The following is a 24,244-nucleotide window of genomic DNA, read 5'->3' as shown; positions in this document are numbered from 1 at the left end:
ACTTGCACGGCAAGATAACCACGTGACCGGGTGGCGAAAGCTCGTAACTCAGATCTCGGCTCGCATCTCAAAGCAATAAACCGCCCGAGCGACGGCTCGTATCTCGAAAAACTCGTAAGTTGGGGCACTCGTAAGTCAAGGTTCCACTGTATATATATATATATATATATATATATATATATATATATATTATATTATATTATACTGTATATATAATCATAGTTGTACACTGTAGATTATAGTGGCTTATCATGGAGACATGGGACACAGAGTTTCCTTCTGTATTAAATGGGCAGGGGTGGGTAAACAAAATTTCAATGCAATCGGATTGTGGAATTTTGTTGACAATCAGGTAGTCTGCACCTGGTTGCGTAGTCTCTTCATGAATGCGAAGACAACAGCGTGTATCATCAATTACAAAAAGGCAAATCATTATGAAAAGAAATAATATTAATCAAAATTACAATTTTTTGATAAAATCAAAGCTGCCAGGCTTGTGTCCTGAGCAATATGGAGAATTGGCTGCTTTGTCAATGTCCAGCTTTGCAGCTTATTTTGTGTGTTATAATTGCTGTAGCTCCCTCCAAATGTTTTGCTTTGGTGAACTTAAATCAACATATTTGCAATAAAAAGAACATTTTTTTTGAAAATATGCAATTTATATTATTACATTTTCACATTAATTTCCCCATAGTCATGGATTTATTTGATAACCTTTTTATTGACCGTCCACTAAGCATAGGATTTTAATCGTGTCATGGAACAAACATTAAAAAAAAAAATAAAAAAAAATAAATAAATAACGTTTTGATGCTGGACCAGCCACTAATGTGTGCATTATGACAAGGTTCCAAGCATCTGCATGTGTGGCTATTTGATTAATCGGCAGCTACACATGCAGATAGCAATCGCACAAATAAAATGAGCAAACAGGAAATTTAGAAAGGAAACAAAAGTAAAAATGATTAGAAATACTAAATATCTTGAAATTGTATAATTGCAACACTCACATAATTGGATATTAAAGGCTGTGAATGTTTTTTTCCTCCAAATAAACTGGAAGCATTTATTAGAAACAAAGGCACTATAAAAATGCACATGCCAAAGATTTGGGATGTAATCTGTCTGTGTCTGTACGCTTTGCAAACCAGCACAGCACATGGCACCTGCCATGCTCTCCAAGCTAATCGAGTGGCCAGCAAAAGGGTCCCTGGGCCCATCCATCAATGTCGTGGTGCAGTGAAAGCCTGGGCGCACCCATGGTCCGGCCTACAGAAAGGGGTAGCATTGTACGCTTGCCGCAAGCCATTAGTGGTGAACAAACGTGCAGGAGCGGGTAAGTCGCTGACGATATCGGGCTTCGATGGGAAGATGGATTGCACGGTGCGTGAGAGGCATCTTACCAAACAGCTGAGAAAGCAGCAATAGAGCAAGGCCTGAGCTTTCAGAGTTCGTTCAAAGAAAAAGAAAAGAAAAAAAACATGAAAAGGAGTATGGAACTCGGTTTTGTGTCACGTACAGGGTTCAGATGTGGAGAGAGGACAACACAAGGGGAGCTTACAAAAAAGTTCTGTGAATAATTTAAATTCACTATACCCTTTCAATTTAAGTAATGAGTGAACTTTCAAATAACTTTACACGAGTTCAAAAGGAGTGGTATGAAACAGCCTCACGTAATACCTCGATGATGTTAACCGTCGTCGTATCAATGAAAGAAGAAGAAGAAACTGGTGTTAAAATGCTGCATCCACTAACCTGCCGCAGGTCTATGAAGGCCAGCTGAAGAGTTTCCCCCTGGAGTCCTGAAACCGGCTCCGAGCTGGCAAATGCTGCACAAGAAAGAAATAATGTCATGATCAGAGGTGAAACTAGTTCCTTTCAACCTGCTTGGATTCAAGTGTTGCTTCATAACAAGCAGCAACCCAAATAATATGCATTCAATACAACAAATGTAGCATTCCTCAACAACGCCGTCCAATCTGAGATGAAATACAGAGTGAAAGTTCTATCAAGTGGCTATTAACGATGTAAACAATTTCGAATAAAGCTATCGTCGCTGTACGAGGGAAGCATCGGGAAGCCAGAGGATCAAAATAATGAAAAGACACACATCTATTAGCAAATCCTTCTCATCTTTCTATAGAATCCTTTCACAACCTTTACTGCCCCCACCCCCAATTCCTTACAAAGTGCCTTTCAGGTAATTTTTACCTTTTGGCTAACAAATTACACCTATCTTACCTTATAAGGACATAAACTTTCTGATAGCTTCATACTTCAATGGGAGACTATAATTGGGGATTTCAAGTCAAGCAATATCACAAAATATTTTCTCATCATAAATATGAAAACAAGAAAGAGAAATCAGAGATTGCAGACCCTCGCCAGGATGTGTTTGTGTGGTGTATTTTGTATGGTGTTTTTTTATCTGCTATGTTTGTGTGGTTTATTGATGACGTAGATTTATGTTCAATCCAATATGGCTGCCGAAACACGTGAACAATGACGTCATCAATTCAATTCTCCCATATCATTTTTGTGCAGATCACGCTCAATAAATTTCAAACTGATCAGATCAAGTGTTTCACTTGTCTAATTACGACGTCATAATAAAGGCACCAATGACATCATCATTAATATATGTTGTTCCCTATGGTGAGTACTTGACAATGAGACATGTTTCAATTTTTTCCATGGTGCAGTTTCGGAGATATGGAGGTGCAGATTATTTGTTTTTTCCAAGATGGCGTCCATACCACGTGACCTATGACGTAATAATTATCACAAAAAATTATATAGGGAAAGGCGCTCCAATGTTGAAAATTTCATGTCAATCAGATCAACGGTTGCAGAGAAAAACATACTCGTTCTATGTGGACAAACAGACAGACAAACAAACAAACAAGAAGACGTCATGCAGAGCACGATACTTGCAAAATCCACCCCCACCCCCTCCCCCAAAAAGGTTGCAATTGATCCAGCAAATTGTCCATTTCATCAAGATCAAATTTGACGATCTTGATCAAAGCCCAGGTCAATAGGATGAAAAGTGATGATTTTTTTAGATGAAAATTGATGATTTTATAAGTTTGACCGAGAGTTGACCTTTGACCTTTTGACCTCAAAAATAGTTGGTTTCCCGATTCAGTGAAGCACTATGCAAATGCTGTTAAAATTTCAAGTCAATTGGATGAAAATTTATGATTTTGGAAGTTTGAACATGAGTTGACCTTTGACCTTTTGACCTCAAAAATAATTGGTTTCCCAATTTAGTGAATCGATGTACAAATGTTGTTTAATTTTCAAGACAATCGGACAAAAAAATTGAGTTTTTAGAAATTTAACCTCCAGATGACTTTTGACCTCAAAATCAATAGGCTTCTGAATTGTGACGACCTCTACAACTTGGTGAAGTTTCATGATCGGATGAAAATTATGACCTGTAGGCAACTGAAATACAGACATACAGACAGAATAACGCACAAGACCAACCAATATACTTTAAAAATCTTCGATTTTCGCAAGTAACAAAGACCCAAATGCAATACCCTCTCCTCTGGTGAGGGTAAAAAGTCATGTTACACAACCTAATGTTTTCAGTTTTAGGTATGATAAGGTGAGAGAGCCATGCACTCATTACTGAAGCGAAATAAGCAACACCTTTGGCATCACACCCTATACCCTCATTTCCCCTCAATTATCTTTTCTCCTTCCTTTCCTTTTCTCAGTTCACTTCCCTCTTCACCTCCTTCTCTCAATAGGTTATTTCTTCTTTTTACCCTCATCTCGCCATGTGCTTAAATAATAGACCGAATATGATGGCAATTTCTCGGAAAGTTTTCACCTAGTACAGCAGAAGGTGTGGTAAAAATTTACAAGCCTTTTGACAAAGGACTAAAGCCCACTTGTCAAGCGTGTATGAGAAACAAATGAGAAACCTCAGTATCTGTTAGCTGCATATAAAAACTAGAATGGAATTCGGTAGAGCACCTAGCTCCGCCAGCTGAACAGTATACGTTCCGCATCATTCTGACAGGCTGGATCTACATCCGGACCTGAACCAAAAATGCAAAATGTAATCGGCTGGTTCTCGTCACCCATCCAAACTCTCCAGCAAATTTGGTCCAAATCTGCCCACAACTTTTTGACAAATCATGCTATATATCGTTTTTGACCCTAAAATCATTCAAAAATATATTGTATCCGGATCCAGATCTTCACCAAAATCTAATCAATTTGTACCCATCACAAACCCAAACTGCCCAGAAAGTTTCATCCAAATTTGTCCATAGCTTTTTTTAGATATCCTGCTCACAGATGAACAGATAAACAGAGTGGCAGAGGTGGCAGCGGCAGAGGTAATAACATATCCCAAAAACAAATTCAGACTGCAGAGTCTGATTGATTAATTTCTAGGTCGATAAAAAGTTATTCAAGCCTCATAAATAAGGGAAAAAATATCACAAAACCCCCCAAAAGTCTAGATATTCATTCACAGGGCACAACAGTCCTACGCAGGTCAAAAGACATCAAAAGGCCAATGGGAGGAAAGCACAGGGTGGAACTTCCTTTGGCAATTGGAACATAGATTATTATCAAGTCTGCCAACATTTCCCCTGTCTTGCGGCTCAGGAGAGAACAAACTGTAATCAAATGCAACAAACTTATTTATTCTTGACATGTGCAAATGCATCAATCTCTTCAACCTGGCGATTGGCATCAGCTGGATCCTCTAAGGGTCAAGGCTAATGGGTTTCAATACAGTAACAACACAAACTAGAACTGCACTCCGGAGAGCACATACCTCTGACAGACCGAACAGTTTACGTTTTGTACCTCACTGATAGGCCGGATCTGAATCCAGATCTTCACCAAAATTGAGTCAATTCTTCCTTGTAACACAGCCAACCTGTCCACCAAGTTTTATCTGAGTTCGTACATATATTTTTGAGCTATTGTGTTATATATCGTTTAGGACCCTATCTCATAATGGTGAAGAATCACGAAAAAAATTATCGGACCCACATCCGAATGTTTGCCAAAATTTAATCAATTAATCCTTGGCACACAACCAACCTGTCCATCAAATTTCGTCCGAATTCCTTCCACAATGTTGAGATATCCTGCTCACAGACAAATAAACAGACAGACGTGAAAACATAACCTCCATCCACCTTCGGTGGTGGAGATAATTATGGAACCAAATAACCATCACATTTATATAAACAGTATGATGGCTGAATGGGTTATCACATGAAACAGTCTATCTTCATTAACATCACGAGTGTTTTTAACGTTAGATTTTGTTATATTAATGGTATAGAATTAATTTGTGATTGGAATGATGCCGTTTGGAATAAAAATATAGAGATTGAGTTGAAAGGAAATTATGTAAGGGTTTCCACCTGTGACATTCGCGGATTCGCCATTTGTAGTTTCGCAATTGGCTAGGTATAGAAACATTCAAAATGGGTATGTTTTTTGCCCAAGTCCTTCACAACCTGGCTGTTAGTGCCTGACATTCGACTGAAGGTGACACAGGAATGTGGTATTTATTAGTTAATGGTTTAAACGATTCGCCATTTCCGAATTGTCTGTCTGAATGTGGCCTCCCACCCAATGCGTAGCATAGGCAACTCACTTAGGTGTGTGTGTGTGTGTGTGTGTGTGTGTGTGTATATGTATGTATATATATATACACACACACACACACCTCTCTCTGCTGGGTGGACCAATCATCTATATATATATACAGTCACGTGAAAAAGTAAGTACACCCCATGTAAAGTTTTGACTTTTTCAACATATTTCAATATACAGCTATTTGATCTTCATTTCAACAATATTGAAAGATAAAGGTGATATAATATAACAAATATCATGAAACATTTACATTTTGTAGTCCATTGTATAATTTAAATAAACATAAATGCAAATTTCGCATGTGGAAAAAGTAAGTACACCCCTACATTTATCACTACTTCAAATACCTAAAATTAGAATCAGGTGCACCAGCTCAGGTGCAAATGATTAGAACATCGTTGGAGAGGATCTTCGAGGAACCTGTCTTATTTAAACCTCAGACATTTAGTTTGGTTTGCTCTTTGTTGTTTAAGTGTAGGCGTCACTATGCCGAGATCAAAAGAGCTCTCTGAGGCCTTCGGAAAGAAGGTTATAGATGCCTACGAGTCTGGGAAGAGATTTAAAAAGATCTCGAAACAATTTGAAATCAATCATTCGACTGTCCGGAAGATCATCTACAAGTGGAGAAGATTCCCAACAACTGCCAACTTGTTCAGGCCAGGCCGCCCCAGCAAGTTCAGCCCGAGAGTAGACCGCAAGATGCTGAAAGAAGTCTCCAAGCACCCCAGAATGTCATCACGGGACCGACAGGTAGCTCTTGCCACTCTTGCCACTGTTGCCACTGTTGTCTTGCCAATGATGTCAAAGTGCACGAGTCTACCATTGGAAAGAGGCTGCACAAATTTGATCTACATGGGAGGTGTGCCAGGAGGAAACCTTTGCTGTCCAGAAAGAACATCAGGGCAAGTCTAAAGTTTGCCAATGAACACCGAGGCAAAGACCAGCACTTCTGGAACAATGTGCCCTGGACAGATGAGTCAAAGGTAGAGCTATTTGGCCACAGTACCAGAAGACATGTTTGGCGAAAACCAAAGACAGCATTTGACCACAAGAACCTGCTACCAACTGAAAAGCATGGTGGTGGAAATATTATGGTTTGGGGCAGCTTTGCTGCATCAGGGCATGGGCAGCTCACCATCATGGCATCCAAGATGAATTCTTCATTGTACCAGAGGGTGGTTGAGCGGAATGTTGAAGCTCAACCAAAGGTGGACCTTGCAATATGACAATGACACTAAACATACCAGTAAATCCACCAAGGAATGGCTGAAAAGAAAGAAATGGAGGGTTCTGGAATGGCCAAGTCAAAGCCCGGATCTAAATCCCATCAAGATGCTGTGGGGGGATTTGAAACGAGCTGTGCAAGCAAGAAACCCCTCAAACGTCGCACAGCTGAAATAATTCTGCATGGAGGAGTGGGCAAAAATTTCTCCCAGTCGATGTCAGAGACTGGTAGACAGTTATAGGAAATGCCTACTTGAGAGGTTGTTTCTGCCAAAGGGCAATACCACCTATTAGAGCCAAGGGTGTGTACTTACCTTTTCCACATGCGAAATTTGCATTTATGTTTATTTAGATAATACAATGGACAACAAAATGTAAATGTTTCATGATACTTGTTATATTATATCACCTTTATCTGTAAATATTGGTGAAATGAAGATCAAATAGCTGTATGTTGAAATATGTTGAGAAAAGTCAAAATTTTACATGGGGTGTACTTACTTTTTCATGTGACTGGATATATATATATATATATATATATATATATATATATATATATATATATATATATATATATATATATATATATATATAATATATGTATATATATGTATATATATGTATGTATATATATATATATATATATATATATATATATACTAGCAGAAGTACCCGGCATTGCCGGGTGGGGGACGGGAGGGGGAGGGGGGGAGGGGAGGGGGGAGGGGGAGGGGTAGGGGGAGGGGGAAGGGGAGGGGAGGGGAACGGGGGGAGAGCGAGCCCCTTGGTAAAGCGAGCGATTTTTTTTTTTCATAGCGTCATAGCGTCATAGCGTTCATAGCGTCATAGCGTCATCGCGTTAATAGCGTTTCATAGCGTCATAGCGATTTTTTTTTTCATAGCGTCATAGCATCATAGTGTCATATCGTTCATATCGTTCATATGGTTCATAGCGTTTCATAGCGTCATATCGTTCATATCGTTCATAGCGTTCATAGCGTTTTTAGCGTCATAGCGTCATAGCGTTCATAGCGTTCATAGCGTCATCACGTGATCGCTCTGAGCGAATCAGCGCCCACCTGCTCTGATTCCGTTGATTCCGTGCGCTGCAATGCGCTGAGGTAAATATGAATAAAAAATATGGATCGTCAAATATTTTGAGTTTGGCCATGTTCGTCCCAGGCTCAATGGCCATGTCTATGCCAAATATCAAGCACGTAAGCCTCTCCGTTTAGGAGTCTATCGGTAACATTACACACACACACACACACAAACTGTGTTTTATATATATATATATATATATCAGTCACTATGCGACCTTCATATCATCAGTGGAGAACCGCCAGCAAGGTGTCCCATACAGCTGCTGCTGCACCTTGCTGGGAGCGATACGCACCGCCTGCCACGCGGTGACGTTATCTCTGGTATCCACTCATCATATGGAGTCGACCTGGTTGCGGTTGGGAGTTACTAATAATGGTATCTGTATAATACCAGAGATAACGTCACCGCGTGGCAGGCGGTGCGTATCGCTCCCAGCAAGGTGCAGCAGCAGCTGTATGGGACACCTTGCTGGTGGTTCTCCACTGATGATATGAAGGTCGCATAGTGACTGATATAAAAACCGAAAGGGTCACAGAGTTACAAGTGTATGGAAAGCCTCACTGCGTTGCCCTGATGAAGCCCCAACAAGGGCGAAACCAGGTCGGTAACTATGAGTTTTGCATGCACTTGTGACAGTATCTGTATTTATAATCCGTAATGACGCACTGCTAGATGGTTCCTCTGGAACTTTGCAGGCAAGGCGGACGTGCATGGCGATGACGTCATGTTGTCCGCTCATTAGGTTGGAGAACCAGATTACAGATACCATTATATATATATATATATATATATATATATATATATATATATATATATATATATATATATATATATATATATGTATATATATATATATATATGTATATGTATATATATACATATACATATATATATATACATATACAATTATACATATATATATATATATATATATATATATATATATATATATATATATATATATATATATATATATATATATATATAAAAATAAATATTTATATGTCGATATACGATGTTGAGTCTCCTCGGGCAATGATGGCGTGTTTGCCATCATATTGCCTTTCTATGGCTGGTACACATGAGTAAGTGTGTGGTATAGATGGGGGGTTGCCACTCCTCTCCGTCTCTCTGCTGGCAGTTGGGGAATTCACCCTCTTCCGCCCGTGCTGTTGGAGTCGACTGGAGTCTCATCCACCAGATGCGCAGAGCCATCTTCCATCTAAACCAAATGGCTGCGGACCGTTACCCTGGTAAGGGGGGCTGACAGGTACTTCACCTTGCCCAAGGGTGACCTGGGATTATGCAAGGCAGGGGCATCCATCTCCCTGAGGTATCAGCAGACACCCACATAACCTCCCCCCCCCCCCCCCCCAAAGAAAAAATAATAATAAAGGGAAAAAAAAAAATTTCACAGAACGTGCTCAATGTGTCCATCATTTTTCCTGATACACAAATCAAGACGAGATACCCAGTCAGCAAGCACACGGTGAATGATGTCAGGAGTAATGGCCACTGGATATGAATTAATTATTTTTTCCCAATTCCAGACTTATGGGACACCCTGTATATATATATATATACAGTAATACCCCGGCCTACGTCATTAATTGGTTCCATAAGCCATGACGTAACTCGGTTTTTGACGTAAACCGGGCGTAATGTCTTAAAAATGCCTTAAAATGAAGACAAACACCGTATTTCGTAAAACTAGAGTAAATAACTGGAGGTGGCTTCGCCCTGAATCTGTGCCGCTCCCTGTCGGGAGTCCCTCCGTTGTTTTCTATCGGTCGGGTCTTCTCCTCGAACAGGGTGACCGGCACGGACGTGTCGACCGTGAGCTGGCTTGTGTGCCGAATGGCTCCGCGGCCCACTTTACCACGGCGTGCTTTACCCAACGTGTCCGAGCAGTTTCACCGGTGGTCGTGTCGTGTCGTCTGTGACGAACGAACGAGCTCAGGGTTCCGTGAACCCGGCTGCCCCGGGGATCGACGCTCGCCTCCGAGTCGTAGGCGTGCCCTGTCTTTCCTCGAGCGACCGAAGTTGCTTGCTTCTTTATTTTTGGACGATGCGAAATACGCAGAAACGACGACGTACAGGCAGGCATTTTCAAATCCATGCACATGTGCACATGCACACGTCGATCGGTTCTTTACCAGGATATGCATCAACAACAACTTGCTACTCCCTGCACCACAGATGTCAATTTCCAAACAATTTACCTACTCCCTCTACCTAACTTTAAACCAACCTCCCCGGGTATTCGTGAAGGGGTCCATCCTCCCCCATCCACTCCTTCGCACCATGCCCTCCACACCACTCAATCCACACTACTCACTCCACACACCATTTATTCCCACACACCAAGTATTCTCTCCATTTATCCACTTGCACCCCATGCAAGTCAATCACTCAACACCATTACACATGTCCTCAATACACCACTCATACACTTTATCCGGTCATCCTAGACCATTGCCTCATTTCACCAAGTTCAACGATAACCAGATTCTCACACACACAACCATTCTCGACCAATGCCTCATTTCACCAAGTTAATTCCAAAGATCCTCATTCAATTCCTCACTTGCACCTAAAGCTCATCCTCATACTCACACACATGATACACCAAGATACACCAAGAGCGGCTTCAGCTTGAAGTCGCCAGTGCAATTACCCCCAAGCATTAGCGTTAGCCGCTCCTTTGCGACTTTGTAGCCTGGCATGGTCTTCTCCTCCTTCGAGATAAAGGAGATGATGATGTAGGAGTGACGTAAAGTCGCACATAATGACGTTCGCTGAACTGAAATGTACTCTAGAAGAGTGGCGTAAAGTCGGATTTGACGTAGGTCGAAATGGCGTAAAACGGGGTATGACTGTATAATATGTATATGCATATGCATTTGAACTGGTATATATATATCTATACATATAAAACACAGTTTGTGTGTGTGTGTGTGTGTGTGTATGTAATGTTACCGATAGACTCCTAAACGGAGAGGCTTACGTACTTGATATTTGGCACAGACATGGCCATTGAGCCTGGGAAGAACATGGCCGACCTAAAAATGTATTTCATAATATTTTTTTTACCATATTTTTACCTCAGCGCATTTCAGCGAGGAATATTATGCACAGAATCTGACCGGTGGCAGAGCAGCGCGCTGATTCGCTCTGAGCGATCACGTGATGTTCCTTGCCGCCATTAACTCAGTTACGCGTTCGCACGTATTTCAGAGCGAAAAGCGATTGCGTTTTTTCACATTTCAGCGAGGAACATTGCCATTCACACCACATAGGTTTTTTTTTCTTTCATCTTTAGATCCATATTTTTTTTCAGCGAGGAATATTATACACGGAATCTGAATCGGTGGCAGAGCAGCGCGCTGATTCACTCATTCGCGCTCATTGATGACGATCACGATCACGTGATCACGAATGATGTTCGTGACACGATAACGTGATGTTCCTTGCCGCCATAAACTCACAGCAAGTAGCATAGATTTTAGCATGATTAGCATTTAGCATGATTTAGGATGATTTAGCATAGATAGTAGCATGTTTCACATAGATTTTTTTTCAGCGAGGAATATTATACACGGACTCTGACCGGTTGCAGAGCAGCGCGCTGATTCGCTCAGAGCGATCACGTGATGTTCCATCCCCGCTGCCAGTTGGCTTCACTTTTCACGGAGTATGAGCGTTCTATATATTGTTGCGGATATGAGATTGGCCTCCATCCATATCCGCTTGTAAATATTCCCCTATTTCCCCAATACTTCCCAACTATCCCCAATCCCCCATTCCCTAGTCCCATTTTCTGTAAACAACATTCTGTAGACCCGACCTTCCCCTATTTCCCCCAATTAAATGTCGTATCCAGGTCCACCGCATCTCACGTAGACAACTATAGGACATCTTGCTAGTTATTCTTAGTCTATGTCAGTTAAGGACTCGTTTCCATTAATTCTGACTCTTCGTTGCACCAGAATGTGATTGTATGGCACCGTTAGAAAGTTTAGGACCTCCCAATACCTCCCCGCAGCTCTCCCTCATGGTACAACAACAACAACAACAACAACAGCGGCGGCGGCGCGGGGAGTGTGCGTCCTCACTCCGGCTTGGTTAGCCGCCATTGAACATGTGCTCCGACGGGGTTACCACGCAGGGGCTCGCCGTCAGCTCCTCGTCAAGGGCGGAGCCCGGTAACCCCCCGCACCCAATAGAAGCGGCGGACCGATTCCATCTGGGGCGGAGCTAACGAGCCGAGGGCGTGTCACTCCTCGCTATGCATGCGCAGGAAGAGGGAGGTGACGTCAGATGCGCCCTCAGCTTGGAGAGAGAAGACGCCACCTCCGAGCGCTGAAATACCTCCCCGCATCTCTGGACCGGACCGTGTTGATTCTGCCCCTGAGCCAAGGTGCACCTTGTGCTATCGACTGCCTGTCCTTCCTTGCCATCAATCCCTGTGTAAGTCAGTCTTGTCCCGTTTGTCTGTGGTCTGTCAGGGATAAGATAAGACTGTGTCTAAGTGCCCATCTTTTCTGTGCTTTACCTCTTACCGTGTAATCTACCCTTTTCTGCATCACCAATTATATCCTCCTCCGGAGGTCTTGAGAACTGTACCCCCTTGTGTCGTTTCATTAATCCCAGCCGTTGTGTCCTTTCCTTCATTGATTTAGCATAGCGCGATTTGGTCAACGTCGGGCGGGATCGGGTTCTAATCGGGGAGTAACTGTTCGGACGCGGTAATACCAAACCGCTCGGTAAACTAACATCTAAAACCGCGTCAGTAACAATTGGTGTCGAGGAGTGAGATCGGACCCGAAGCGTGCTTCACGCGCTCGAAATTATTAACGGCGAAATTTGATTTTGTTTTACAAAAATAAAAACCCGAATTTTGAAAGTCGCGCTATGGCAGATCAAGACGGCTGGGTTCCGGTAGAGGAGAGTGAGGCAGGGTCGATCCAGGACCAAATTGAGGGACATGAGGAGAGCGAAGCAGTGAGGGTGGCAGGGTCGCAAAATAGCGTCCTCGCGCACGAGGTTACGGGCGCGCAAAATGGCGCCTCGCACATGGCCACGGCGACCGCGCCCGCGACCGTAGTAGAGCCGCTGGTAGATTTGGACCTTTTTTTAATACAAATGAAGGCCCTTATGGCCCAGAATAGCGAGAAAATGAGAGAGGACATGGGGGCCAATAGCCAAAGGTTAGAACAAAGGATGGGGTCCAATAGCGAGAAATTGAGGGAGGACATGGGGTCCAATAGCGAGAAATTGAGGGAGGACATGGGGGCCCAGATTGGAGGGTTAGGGAGTAGAATAGAGGGATAAGACAATAGATTAGGGGAAATACAGGAGGGGTTAATGGGGGTAGAAAACAGAATGGCCGCTCAAGAGAATCAAATGGAAGGGATGCAAACGGGGTTAGAGGGGTTAGAAAACAGTATGGAAGGCAAATTGAGGGACATGAGGGACCAAGCGGAAAGGGAAGTTAAAAAAATGGGGCAGCAGATAGAGCGGGTCAGAATGGGGGTAGAAACTAAATTGGATGCTCACAGGGAGGAAATGGAGCAGATGAGGGTGGCATCTGGGCAGGAGATGCAAGTGATGGGAGAGGAGATCAGAAGAGGTGTGAGTGAGGAGGTCGGAGGAGTGCGCGAGGAGGTGAGGCACTGTAAGGAGCGCATGGAGAAGGAGGTGAGAAAGGGGACTGTAAAATTGCAAGGTGGTATAGAGGAGTTGACGCTGGGAGTAGAACAACTGACAGTGGGACAAAAGGAGTTGGGGGACCAGGTAAAGAAGAACACAGCGGTAATAGAGGGTTTAAAATCGACACAGGAGATGAAAAAGGACGTAGGGGTAATTAAAAAAGAGTGTCAGACGGTACATGAGGACCTGACGAGGAAAATGAACAAGGTGGTAGAGGTGATGGAGGTTAAAGAGCGGGAGGTGCGGGAGCACATAGAAAAAAATAAGGTGGAGTTAGAGGAAGAACTTAAGGGGGCGCACGAGGAGATGAAGGAGGTGAAGCAGAAATTAGAAGAAGTGGAAGAAGGGGTGAGCGAAATTAAGAAGCGACGGAGAGAGGATAAGAAAGAGATAAAGGAGGAAGTAAAAGAATTGGTCCAAAGTCTGTGTTCGGATCGTGATGATGTGCTCATTAACCGGATGAGGGATTCGCAGGTGATGGAGGAGAAGCGAAGAGAAAGAGGACCCGGTGTAAGTGGTGACCAATATGGTCGTGCGTATGATGCGCCAGGTGATTTAATAAGCTTGGGGGTCGAGATGGACCCGGATGTTCGTGAGAGGCCAAGAGTGAGGTGTATGGCTGGTCCGGAGGGTATGGAACGAGGGTGCGAGCGAGAGGGTCCGGTGATGGGAGAGGTGCGGGGTGTGAGTGAGCAAGGTTGTGGTGGTATGGAATGGGTAGCGGGTTGCGGAAGTGTGACCCATGCATCGACACCAACAGGGGTAGTTTTTAGAGGGACAGGGGAGGCACGAGAGCCCCTTGGGGGTAATGTACTGTGGGGGCCCGGCCGGTTCGGCCCCGCGCTGACCCCGCAAGGGGCGACGCACGGGGTCCGGCAGGCGGGCAGCGACTCACATACGAGGTGGTCCCACAAGGTCCCACTCACGCCGTATGACGGTGGGTAAGGGTGGCATCCCTGCCACCCTTCCCATGTGGGGCAAATGCGCTATAGCTTATGGGGTATGGCAGTGAAAACTAGCCCGGGTGGGTTAGGTTATATTGATAGGGATCTAGCGAAGATGACATTAGGTGACGCTAAGATTAGTTAGTGACTGATACCTGTAGTGGGGACGCAGGTAGATTAGTATGGATGATAATGACGAGGGAGCGCAATAGTTTAAAGGGACGACTGGGAAGCGCAAGTTTCAGAGGGGAGTAGTTAGATGAGATGATGCTGTGTGATTGAACAGGTGTGATTGCACAGGTGTGCAACTGAACAGGTGTGTGGAGCAGTGTGGAGCAGTGAGTGTTGTGGATCAGCGCGAATGCGCTTGGGGAGAGAAGGGTGCAGGTGGCACCAGGTGTGAGAGCACAGGTGCGCAAGTACAGGTGTGTGGAATATATGGAGCAGAGAATGAGTGGTGTGGAGAGAGTTGGAGTAAGTGGTACGGAGTGGTGTGCATGGTGCGAAGGTGTGGATGGGGGAAGAGTCGACCCCTTTTCACGAGTACCCGGGGCGGGTAGTGTAAGTGTTAGGTAGAGGGTACAGGTAAATTGTGGTTGGATATTGGCATCTGTGGTGCGGGTGAAAGAATGGTATTTGGATGGGTGCATTAGTGTTGTGGAAATGGCTGGGCGTGTAGCCTGTTAGTGTGTGTAGTTGGTTTGGGCACTCCACCACTGTGAGGATGTCGGCCAGGTGAGGCCGCAGGTGGGCTCTGGGAGCCGGCAGTAGTTGTTGTGGAGGGGGCCCGAGGATCCGGAGGACGGACCCGGGTAGCCCGTGCCAGAGAGGGCACTGAGGGGGTGAGAGTGCGAGAGGGCCTTCCCCAGTTAGTTAGGTTAGGGTGAGGAGCAGGTAAGCTCGGGTGGCAACTACAGTGGTGGAGGTGTGCAGGTGGGTAGACCTGCTGGGAGAGCTACACGTCACAGCCCAGAAATTGTGCGAGGGCACCGAGTGATGAATCGGGGGAGTGAGACCCCAAATTGAGAGGCACCACAGTTTGGTCAATGGGAATTGGTTTTTAGAACCCATAGTGTAAGTTGGCCAATGGATTGGCAGGGAAAGACCCTGGGTAATGTAAAGTTGTTGAAGTCATTTAGGAAATAGTTAGGATTGATGAACCTGTCACACCATACGCAGCCACTTACCTGAGGTGAGGATGATGACTCCACACCTGCGTTTTCTTTGTTCTGTGTTGCAGGAAGGGAGAATTGCTGTGTGGATTTGTGAGATGCATCACGACGTGGATGAGACATTGGGGTGATTCCATCTCTCCCTCCTTAGGAGGGACTGATGATGAATTGGTGATGGCAAATTTTGATGAGAGTTGGAAATGGCAAATTTGATTGGTTAGGAGGGAGAGAAGACGAATTTGGTTTATGGGAGGAACGGGGAAGACAGTAGGGACGTTTGTTGATGTGTAAAGTAGATGTTTATGGGTAGTGTTGTGTTTTGTGGATACAGTAAGGGGTAAGGGAGGGGCAATGTAGGTTACCTGGTGGGGGGGGGGGGGGGGGGGGCGTACGGTAGGAACGTACCTGTCTCACCTGGTTCCCATGTGCCCCCAGTGTGCATTACCTTGTATTGCGTGCACTTTTGCGCCCTTACCACCTTACTCGATTGTCTTCTTTTTTTGTCTCCCACCTCCGAGGATCTGGCTTTGGGGCAGAGAGAGAGGAGAGAGAGGTGCTGGCTCCGCAGTTGTGGGCCTGTACTTTCGCTGCTTGCTGCCTGGATCGATACACCATATGGACCGCAGTTCTTTTGCGGGCAAGCACCACCCGTTGATGGACCTCTGGGTCAACGTGGCACCTCTGCCATAGAGGTGAACCACTATAGTTGGCCCCCTGACGGCCACAATTTAGAAATGGACGCGGTTGGCGCCTTTCTTTATTTCTAGGGAAGCCAGAAGGCCAAGTGCTCCAAGAAGGCAAGACCAGCGGCAGAACATCGGCCGGCTGCGACACCACCGGTGATTATTGAACACTTTATTGGTGCACCGGATGGTGCTGACTGTATGTATGGGGTGGTGCTTTTGGTGCTTGGATGGGGTGCTCTGCACATTATTAAAGGCCGTAGGGCCACAGGGCACTCGTGGGTTGGTGTATCGATGCTGGCATGCGTGCTCTCTCTATGCATAACATCTGCATGTGTTCCTCAAAGAACAGGTCCTGGATCGTAGTGTAAATATCAGTCTTGTGTAAATAATGCTCCCTACCGGCTGTATGTTTAGTTTGAGGATTCTTTCCGCGATTCGGTTATCCTGTGGGTGTGTTTCTGTGAGGAGAAGGGTGCAACGTCGCAGGGGGGACATATTTACTCATTTGTGAACATCTGTAAAACTGTCGCACTCAGGGTTGAGTTAATAGTAGAGGGAACTACATCTGAGTGCCACACTAAAGTAAGTAAAAATTTATCGGGTCGGGCCGCCCCGAGGTAGAGAAGGGTGCAATGTTGCGGATATGAGATTGGCCTCCATCCATATCCGCTTGTAAATATTCCCCTATTTCCCCAATACTTCCCAACTATCCCCAATCCCCCATTCCCTAGTCCCATTTTCTGTAAACAACATTCTGTAGACCCGAGCTTCCCCTATTTCCCCCAATTAAATGTCGCATCCAGGTCCACCGCATCTCACGTAGACAACTATAGGACATCTTGCTAGTTATTCTTAGTCTATGTCAGTTAAGGACTCGTTTCCATTAATTCTGACTCTTCGTTGCACCAGAATGTGATTGTATGGCACCGTTAGAAAGTTTAGGACCTCCCAATACCTCCCCGCAGCTCTCCCTCATGGTACAACAACAACAACAACAACAGCGGCGGCGGCGCGGGGAGTGTGCGTCCTCACTCCGGCTTGGTTAGCCGCCATTGAACATGTGCTCCGACGGGGTTACCATGCAGGGGCTCGCCGTCAGCTCCTCGTCAAGGGCGGAGCCCGGTAACCCCCCGCACCCAATAGAAGCGGCGGACCGATTCCATCTGGGGCGGAGCTAAGGAGCCGAGGGCGTGTCACTCCCCGCTATGCATGCGCAGGAAGAGGGAGGTGACGTCAGATGCGCCCTCAGCTTGGAGAGAGAAGACGCCACCTCCGAGCGCTGAAATACCTCCCCGCATCTCTGGACCGGACCGTGTTGATTCTGCCCCTGAGCCAAGGTGCACCTTGTGCTATCGACTGCCTGTCCTTCCTTGCCATCAATCCCTGTGTAAGTCAGTCTTGTCCCGTTTGTCTGTGGTCTGTCGGGGATAAGATAAGACTGTGTCTAAGTTCCCATCTTTTCTGTGCTTTACCTCTTACCGTGTAATCTACCCTTTTCTGCATCACCAATTATATCCTCCTCTGGAGGTCTTGAGAACTGTACCCCCTTGTGTCGTTTCATTAATCCCAGCCGTTGTGTCCTTTCCTTCATTGATTTAGCATAGCGCGTTTTGGTCAACGTCGGGCGGGATCGGGTTCTAATCGGGGAGTAACTGTTCGGACGCGGTAATACCAAACCGCTCGGTAAACTAACATCTAAAACCGCGTCAGTAACAATATTTTCAATTCAGTGCGCCCGACTCGCTCACGTACTTGATTTGTGGCATAGACATGGCCATTGGGCCTTCACGGTGTAATTTGTGCGAGGCTTTTGTCCGAGTGAGCTGGAGTCGAGAGGGCGAATGTACGGGTTGGGAATGTACGGGTCTCCCTTCCCCTACCCGGCAACGCCAGTACTGGAGGGCGTCACAGGATCGGTGAGTCTCCAAAATCCACTTCGTGCTGTTGCGAAGAATCAGGATGATGTCGCGATTGTTGTGCTGCTCTCCGACCATGAGAACTGCAACGTCATTGTTGACTGGCCTTCCCCTTCCCTCCCCCCTCCCCTCCCTTTTCCCCCTCCCCCTCCTCTCCCATCCCTCCCCCCCTCTTCTCCCTCACATTTATACACGGAATGCCGGGTACTTCCCCCCCCTCTTCTCCCCTCCCCCCCTCTCCTCCTCTCCCCTCCTCTTCCCCCTCCGGCAATGCCGGGTACTTCTGCTAGTTATCTATATATTGTTGCGGATCTCGAGCCTGTCGACGTGCAAAGGGGGGTTAAACACTTTTCCCCCTCAGGCCTTCGAGTCCACAAGGCCACCACCCACTTTACACTCGTGGGGCGGATTGCGGAGCAATTCCAGCCGCCACCCCCGTAGCGAGCGTGCGGAAGGGTCTCTGGTCGAATCCCCAAGTACCTTCAATACACACGCCGCCACGAGAACGGGAGCTGGACCTCGCACGAGTCACGCTGGTCTGATACGCCCGAGCGGTTTGCGTGTCACGTGACTCGTGCCGTTAATTATTATTGACCCGATTGAGCGGTTTTATTTCGTACAATGCGAGGCCAATGGTGGAAAAGACGTATACGGCCAAATGGAAGCAAAAGAACACAGGTTTATTTATAATTTGTACAGTGATCAGGGCAAAGAGACACAAGGCAGAAACTTAACGTCCTTAACTTAATAACCCAGACAAGGGCCCTCTCACTCATGCGGGGAAAGGAAGGAAGAGAAGAGAATGCGCTCAAGCGCGGTCGTTGGTGCACTTCGCCCTGGACAGCTCGTAGGGCGCTCCCTTGATGACGTTCGCGGCACAAGACGTCGACCTCGGTCGAGCACACACGGGAATCAGCCCAGCGTGTCCCGATGTTAGAGAGGCAACCGCGCACGTGCAGGGAGCCCAGGCAGGAAGATCGTTGGAGTCTCGGGCCCCGGGAGAGATCGTCCTGCGAAAGCGCTTGTAACAGGCGGCAGAGAACAGGGCAGGGGCAGAACGCAGACGACAGAGAGAGTTCGTGCTTTCGACCACAGAGAGCAGAGAGAGCTGGGAGCTTGGCCACGGAGAGAGAGTTCGTGCTTCGAAGTCCTGGGCTAGAGAGTCAGTTCGGGGATCCGGACCGGGTTTTATAGCCCCTCCCAGAGTCCCACCCGAATGTCCCAAGCACCTCCCCTGGTTGCCGTTGCTGGCCACTCCCCAGACTTGTTCCAGGCCCTAGCACATGGCATTCTAGCCCAATTGAGGCCCACACTTACTGGCCTGCTCAACGCATACGAACACAGGAAAGGAGACTACGCTTACATTTAATAAGAAATAACTGAACTAAGCGAGGCTACATGTTGTGGTGCAACTAACTAAGAGGGGGGTTTGCCTTTATTAGAAAAACCGCAACATGACCCCCTCTCTCACCAGACTCGTCCCGAGTCGACCCCAGTCGGAACGACCTGTAGAGTCTGGCATTCAATTTTACAATTACTTTTAATGTGACACATAGGTGTAATCCCCCTAACATTTATTCTGACCCATGTGTGTGACATTTTTAACACTAGATATGCCACCCCTAATGTGTTTAGCAGCTATTCTATCAGACTCACACCCACAACTATCCGAGTATTTCTGGAATTTTCAAACTAAACACATAGCCGGTGGGCACATTTTTATATGTACATGCACAGAACTTAACCTTTATTTACAATTCTATGACCCAGGACCTACACTTTGAAAAAGAATTGGAGGAGAGAAAATAAAGCACTCATTATGGCACTTGCTGCTTGCATCTTGCATGTGCGGTTAACAAAACTGGCTGGCCCTGACCGGTATACAGGCCATGTGGAACATAAGGGCCATCTAAATCTTCCATTTTCATTCTTGGCACACAAGAGCACACAATTTCTTTTTCATTGGCCAGCAGGGCCACTCTCACGTTGCCCAACTGCGTGGCGTCAGTGCCACTCAACTGGTGGTCCGAAGGTGCAAGGTAAATTGCAGCAAGATGCTGCACAGCAGAGGTGCGGGCCACAAGGCTTGTGGTCCATAAGTGCAGCAAAAGGAATGGCAGCAAGGTGCTGCACAGGTGTGACACGGCAGGATGGATGCTGCACAGGTGCGATGGTGCAGCTCAGCTGCACAGGTGTGACATGGCAGAATTGATGCTGCACACGTCGGCCTCCAAACGGTCCTGGGGCGGGGAGGGAAGACAAGGCGTAACAAGCAAACGGAAAGGCACACGGTAGCACACGAGAAACAAGGTAACCAGGCACCACCATACCTGGTGCGGTGCGAGGGACGCGGCGGAGCGAGTGGAGCAAGCTCGTCCCTAACCGTCCGTACCCCCCACCGTTGGCTACACTACCGTAGTCCCCCTTGTATTTACAATTCTTCTCTATGTCTTGTCTCCCATATCCCCTCTATGCCAAATTCGTCTCCAAATCCCTCCCAGGAAGGAAGGGATGGAACAAAAACAATGTCTCACCCACGTCATGATGCGTCTTACTTCCAAACGGCTTACAGAGCCCTGGTGTGAAGCTCGTCCTCCTCGGTGAATGGCTATGGATGGTGCCAAGGGATTTCTCATCCGAACTACACTAATAGCATTACACTTTTAAACTACCCGGGGTCGTACCCTGCCAATTGGCCTCTTTAAACTATGTGGTTCTAAGAACCCGAATTCCCATTGCCCACACTGTGGTGCCCTCCAACTTTGGGTCTCACCCAACGAATTTTCGATCTGTGCCCTCGCACAATTTTGGGGCTGGGTCGTGTGGCTCAACCAGCAGGTCTACCTACCTGCGCACCTCCGCCACTGAAGCCGCCTCCCGAGCTTGCCTGCTCCTGACGACGACACTAACCGGGGAAGGCCCTCCCTGGCACTTACCCCCTCTATGCCCACCTCGGCATCGGGCAACCCGGGTCCTCCCCTGGGATCCTCGGGCCCCACTCACACACTATCCTAACCGGCTCCCAGAGCCTACCTGCGGCCTCACCTGACCGACAAGCTACCAGTGACGGAGTGCCCAAATAACCACACGCACCAATTAAGCCACACGCCCAGCCATTGCACAGTCTACTGCACCCTACAAAACACTACTTGCTACTACCCGCACCAGGGGCGTCAATATCCATGCAATTTACCTATGCCCTCTATCTGGCTTTACACTACCCACCCCGGGCTTTCGCGAATGGGTTCCACTCCCCGCCCATTCAATCCTTCGCACCATGCATTCCACACCTTTTACTTCCACACCAACTACTTTCACACCATTTATTTCCACACACCTCAACACAATTCCATTTATTTTTCACACACAATTCCTCAAACAAACAGCATCTCCCCCCCCCCCCCCCCTTCCCACGCCTCCTCCCCCCAAGCCCTCTCCCTCCCACACATCTCCCTGCTCTCAAATGTAATGTTTGTGTGCTTCCCCTTCTCTCCCCATCTTGTCTTCCGCTCCCTCTTTTTATATATTTTGTTTGTCTGGTTGATTTGTTTGTGAAATAAATGTTAGCTCTTTCACGAGCCTCGATTCAGTATACAAAAAAATCATCTATCTGCCTAATTTCCCCTAAAACTCGTGCTTCCCTTGTCGTCCCTTTACACTATGCACACCCTTTTCTTTAACAACTACCTAAACTCTATACGTCCCCTCTAGTTCAGGTGTCCTACTTAATTATTGTCCCTAAGGTCTTCTAAATCCCTATCATTATCCGAGCCCTCCCTCGGCTAGCTTCGGTGCCCCATGGAGGCAACCATTGCTGGCCCCTCCATGTGCCTAACACTACCATCCCCCTAAACAAATGCTCATGGCCCCCCCCATGGGAGAAATGGTTACACTACCATTCCCCCACATAGGGTACACTACTCTCACCAGTCCTCTACACTATGAGCCTCTCCATGTGGAGGTACCTTGTCACAGCTCGGCCTCGAAGGGCCGAGCGATCTATGCGGGTGGTTGGTCGCCTGTATGTGGTGTCCGTCCGGCATTGACGATCCGCGGGGGGAGGGATTAATGGGCCCAGGTGCCGGCTCCATCCCTGCGCGGGCCTCGCGGTCCCACGCACGATGACCCAACCGGCCACGGTCAGGGCACCTCACCCGATAAGGTGCGTGGCTCTGAAAACCCGAACCTCCCCTCAAACCCGGCCGACCGCCCTTGCCGCCATACGGCACCAACCATACAGTGCGGGGGCCGGAGGCACGAATCGTGCACGCCGGTCCTTGTGAGACCGATGTAGCACCGATCCCCTCCGGTCCACGCAGCACACAACTCACCGGGGGCTCGCGTATGCTACCCGTCCCACTAAGGACTACCCCGGTCGGTGTCGATGCCTGGGCTGCGTCCTCACCACGCGCGACCCACTCCACGCTCGCACACCAGCCCTTCACACACTCTGCTATCGCACAACCAGGCGCACACGCGCCCACCACACACTTCGTTATCGCACAACCAGGCGCACACGCGCCACCCACACACTTCGTTGTGCATTCTTGCTCGCACTCCGGTGCACACTCCTCTTTTGCACACTCGGTCATCACACACGCTGGTGCACACTTTTCTTTTACACTCTCGAACATCGCACACGCCGGTGCACACTTTTCTTTTACACTCTCGGCCATCGCACACACCAGTGCACACTCTTCCCACACACACTCCGGTGTGCATTCTCCCTCGCACTCCGGTGCACACTCCCGCTCCTCGCACTCCGGTACGCACTCCCTCTCATACCGCACAATGGGCCCTTCGCGAATGCCCGGGTCTCGCCTCTCTCCCAAGCCCGCCGAGCACCCGTTCGTGCCAAACACATTCCCGCCATTAGTGCCACTCACCTCGGGGCTCTCCTTCCCCGGCTTCTCCGCCAGCACCTGCAAACTTTTTATTGGGTTAGCAAGCACGGCATCACGGTGCAAACACAAACTTTGTGCAGATTCCATCACCTCCTCCCGTGATGTATTCTCTGTCTCTCCCGTCTCTTCAGCCCCAATTATTTCTTCTTCTAACACGACGATCGTCGGCGCCCCTAAAATTTCCTTTTCCAACCCAACCTTCGCCCCCAAAATTTCCTTTTCCAATTCGACGATCGTCGGCCTCTCTACACCCCGCGTCGCTACTCCCATAGTCCCCGTCAATTTGGCTGTGCTCCGCTTCAACCCGCTCTCCATGCGTTCCCCGCACCGCTTCACCCCGTCGCGTACCACTGCGACCTCCCCGCTCAGCTTACGCCCTATGTCCTCCCCCATTTTTTAATTGTCCTTTCTTGACTCTGCCCTCATCTTCTGCATATCGCACCTGGATTCCTCCCTCTGGGTATCCATTCGCTTAGCCATGGTGTCCATTCGATTAGCCATCTTTTCCTCATTACTTCTCATTTCCCTTCTTGATTTGTCCCCTCCATCTCCAGGGATGCATTTATTTGAGCCAAGAGTAATTCGATGTCAAACCCGGCTTGCACAGCGGGCCCGGCTTCCGCCGCCACATGTGAGGCGCCGCCATTTTCTTCTCCTACTGCTGCACCCTCATCATTTCCTCCACTACTAACTCTTCCTGCTGGTCCTGGGTCCTTGGTTCTTCCTCATCTATTACTCCCACCGCCTTGGTGGGAGTTTGGTCGTCTTGGCCAGCCATTGTACGAATTGAATTTGTTTTTAAAACTAAATTTCATCCACTCGTAATTTCTTTTGAGTGCGTGCAGCGCACTCCAGGTCCAAAAATCCCACCAATTCGTTGCGGATCTCGAGCCCGTCGATGTACAAGGGGGGGTTGAACCCCTTTCCCCCTCGGGCCTT

General features: G+C 47.3%; 1 protein-coding gene across 3 annotated transcripts in view; it reads right to left on the bottom strand.

Annotated features, from left to right (window-relative positions):
* LOC137423036 (exocyst complex component 6B) overlaps positions 1 to 24,244 on the bottom strand; it is a 392,907-nt gene that overhangs the window by 37,578 nt on the left and 331,085 nt on the right. For all 3 annotated transcript variants that reach the window (XM_068109815.2, XM_068109816.2, XM_068109814.2), the window contains exon 20: positions 1,756 to 1,829. In XM_068109815.2, coding sequence (XP_067965916.2) covers positions 1,756 to 1,829 — 74 coding nt within the window. The remainder of the gene's footprint in view (positions 1 to 1,755; positions 1,830 to 24,244) is intronic.

The sequence above is a fragment of the Myxine glutinosa genome, chromosome 3 (assembly GCF_964187855.1).
Source record: "Myxine glutinosa chromosome 3, kmMyxGlut1.1, whole genome shotgun sequence".
NCBI lineage: Eukaryota > Metazoa > Chordata > Myxini > Myxiniformes > Myxinidae > Myxine > Myxine glutinosa.
This window is presented reverse-complemented; position numbering and strand designations above follow the sequence as displayed.